Source organism: Echinops telfairi, unplaced genomic scaffold (genome assembly GCF_000313985.2).
Source record: "Echinops telfairi isolate 266 unplaced genomic scaffold, ASM31398v2 ScPeMD7_70;HRSCAF=299, whole genome shotgun sequence".
Taxonomy (NCBI): Eukaryota; Metazoa; Chordata; class Mammalia; order Afrosoricida; family Tenrecidae; genus Echinops; species Echinops telfairi.
In genome coordinates this window covers 16,400,718-16,403,506 of record NW_022103968.1, presented here as the reverse complement: position 1 = coordinate 16,403,506, position 2,789 = coordinate 16,400,718, and the positions used below count along the sequence as shown (strand labels likewise).

At 53.4% G+C, this 2,789-nt stretch overlaps 1 protein-coding gene across 4 annotated transcripts in view; it reads left to right on the top strand.

The window, feature by feature from the left end:
- Positions 1–2,789, top strand: part of TCF7L2 (transcription factor 7 like 2) — a 206,921-nt gene that overhangs the window by 176,554 nt on the left and 27,578 nt on the right. For all 4 annotated transcript variants that reach the window (XM_045291388.1, XM_045291387.1, XM_045291389.1 and 1 more), the window contains exon 4: positions 2,494–2,626. In XM_045291388.1, the coding sequence (XP_045147323.1) occupies positions 2,494–2,626 (133 nt within the window). The remainder of the gene's footprint in view (positions 1–2,493; positions 2,627–2,789) is intronic.

Sequence of the window (2,789 nt, the reverse complement as noted above, 5' to 3'; positions counted from 1 at the left end):
GGGATCATGATAGTGGGGGGGAGGAAGCATTTAAGAACTAGAAGAAAGTTATATGTTTCATCGTTGCTACCCTGCACCCTGATTGGCTCGTCTCCTCCCCACAACCCCCCAGCAAGGGGGTGTTCAGTTGCCATACGGATGGACTCTGAGTCTCCGCTCTGCACTCACCCACCTTTACAGTGACATGATTTCTTGTTCCTTGATGCCATGCTTCTTTCACAACTGCGCAGGGCTGGTTTGCTTCATTTCATGTCAACACGGGTGGGGAAGCTTCCCCACCAAATGGAAGTTTCTGGAGGGCAGTGGCGATCCTAGTTGCTTTTTCCGACTACTCTTGACTCCACTGGGTGTGTCTCTCTTTCGATCTCTGTCCCTGTCCTTTCTCCTTCCTGGCAGACATGAGGACCTGCTTCTTCATTCTCAAATGGCTCTCCTCTCGGTTGTCCCTGGCCTTGGCCAGCCCTTGATGGTTGCCCGCCCAGGGAGTGTCACTGGCTCCTGAAGCCCTGCTCAGCTTCGGCAGCTTTTAAATACGACGATGCTACAAGGAGCCTTGGCGGCACCACCTTTGAGTGCCTGTCTGCTGGCCAAAAGGTTCAGCAGCTCAAACCCAGGAACCGCTCCACGGAACAAAGACCTGGTGATCTGTACCCATCAAGCCTGCCTCCGGGGGTTCTCCCGTGGCACGTGAGGGCTCTGCGAGTGGACAGTGGACTCCACCACACCCAACGGAGCCCGGGTGGTAGGTGAGCCAGTGCCATGGTTGGTTGCCGTCAAGTTGGTTCCAACTGACTCAGCGGTTCTCAACCTTCCTCATGTGCCAACCCTTTCATACAGTTCCTCATGTGGTGGTGACCCCCCAACCATAAAATTATTTTCGTTGCTACTTCATCACTGTCATTTTGCTCCTGTTAAAAATCGGGCGACCCCTGTGAAAAGGGTCTTTCAGAACCCCCACCCCCCACCTCCAAGGGGTCACCACCCACAGGTTGAGAACCGCTGAACTAACGGGTCTCATTCTCCCAGAGTTACAGACCTTGCTGCTGGAAGGGTGCTCCTCTATTTTTGTAGCTTTTTGTTTCCTGTAACATCGAGTCAGGGCGTATTTTTCTTTGCAAGCCTACCCAGGAGCAACGTGAAAAGGCCCCTCTTAACGATGCCACCACCACACTTCACGTGGAAAGACACGCTCGTCCTGTACTGGACCCATGCCTTCCCCTTTAGGAAAGGAACCAAAAAAAAGGCAAGAAGAAATCCAATGAAGATCCCGACTCAGTGGTCCCTAAGCTCGGGAGGTGCTAGTGGGCAGCACTGCCAGTGTGCTGCTTTTCTCCTAATGCAATTCCTTCCCCTTGATGTTAATGCAAGTGTGCCTTCCCAAAAGTAGTAAAAGGAAATGAAGACGCGTTCTAAAATGAAACTTGACTCTAATCCATTCATCATCAAATCCTCGCCTCTTTATCTTCTCTGGTACCTAATCTGGTTAAATGTCCCTGTTGTAGGATTTTAGTGAAAATCCTCTATTGGGAATAGGTTTTTCTGCAATTGGATTACTCGCAGTAAGTGGCCCAGTAGTTCACTTCTTTCAGCTTAATTTCTTCTTTGTGATCTTGCTGGGCTAAGTTGCAGCGTGGAGGGGGGCCACGAGTGGGTTGCGGGAAAGCGAGGAGAACCATATAACTGGGCCTGGTCATGACTCCTAGAAAAATATGAAAATGTGCTCCCTTCCCTGCTTCCATTGCCCACCCCCACCCCGCCGCCCTTGCTTCTCTCCCCCTGCCCCCCTCCCCAACATAAAAGCGCCTGCTCTTGGTTTTGTAGAACTACCCATTTCTCAAATGTATACCTTTTATTAGCCCAATTCATCATCGTTCAGCTAATTTATTGGCAGTCCCCCATGACTTCCTAATGAAATTCCTAATGATTCCGCCCGCTGTAATCTGCATGAAGCATACAGGTGCCTGCCCAGCCGGCCTGTGTTGCACTTTCTGGTAAAGTTCTCGCTCCGAGCCCCACAGCTCCGGGGGTGGGGGCGGGGGTGGGGGGCAGAGGGAGAGATGAAAAGCCACAAGTCTGAGCATTCCTGCTTTTCTGAGGAGTGGGCAGCTAGGGGTGGCAGGCCTTGGACAAGCAGGCGCAGATTGGCTATGGGCCCGACACCAGGTTTCCTATAAATGAGGGCTTAACCAGTCACCCCATTCCCTTGAGGTCTGGCTGGTGCCCCTGGGGCAGGAGGTCCCACCACACAGGAACCCAATAGGCTTGGGAGACTGGAGTCAGTGCCCAGCTTCTGACGTAGCCAGAGATGGGAACCATGCCACCTCCTGGATACTATGATGGGTTGGCATTGTGGAAGGCCTGGTCAAAGCCAGGTTCACCGGGGAGGACCACGTGGTGGAAGCCGCTTGTCCGTTCTAAAGGAGGGGGTGCGGGACATTGAATGCACCTGGGAGAGTCCAGACCTGATGGCGGCCTTCTCTGTTTTCCCAACAGTCGAACAAAGTGCCGGTTGTGCAGCACCCTCACCATGTACACCCCCTCACGCCTCTTATCACGTACAGCAATGAACACTTCACCCCAGGAAACCCACCGCCACATTTACCAGCCGACGTAGACCCCAAAACAGGTAGGCCGTGGGTTTGGGTGTCCCTGGGGAGCTGCTGAGCGGTGGGCGTGGGAGGGTCTCCCGTTTCTCTCCTGGGTGTGAGCAGGAGCTCTCCATAGGGTGTGGGGAGGACAGAGCCTAGTGAGAGGCTGGGTGCCCTCCCTATGGAAAAGTCCTAACCGGT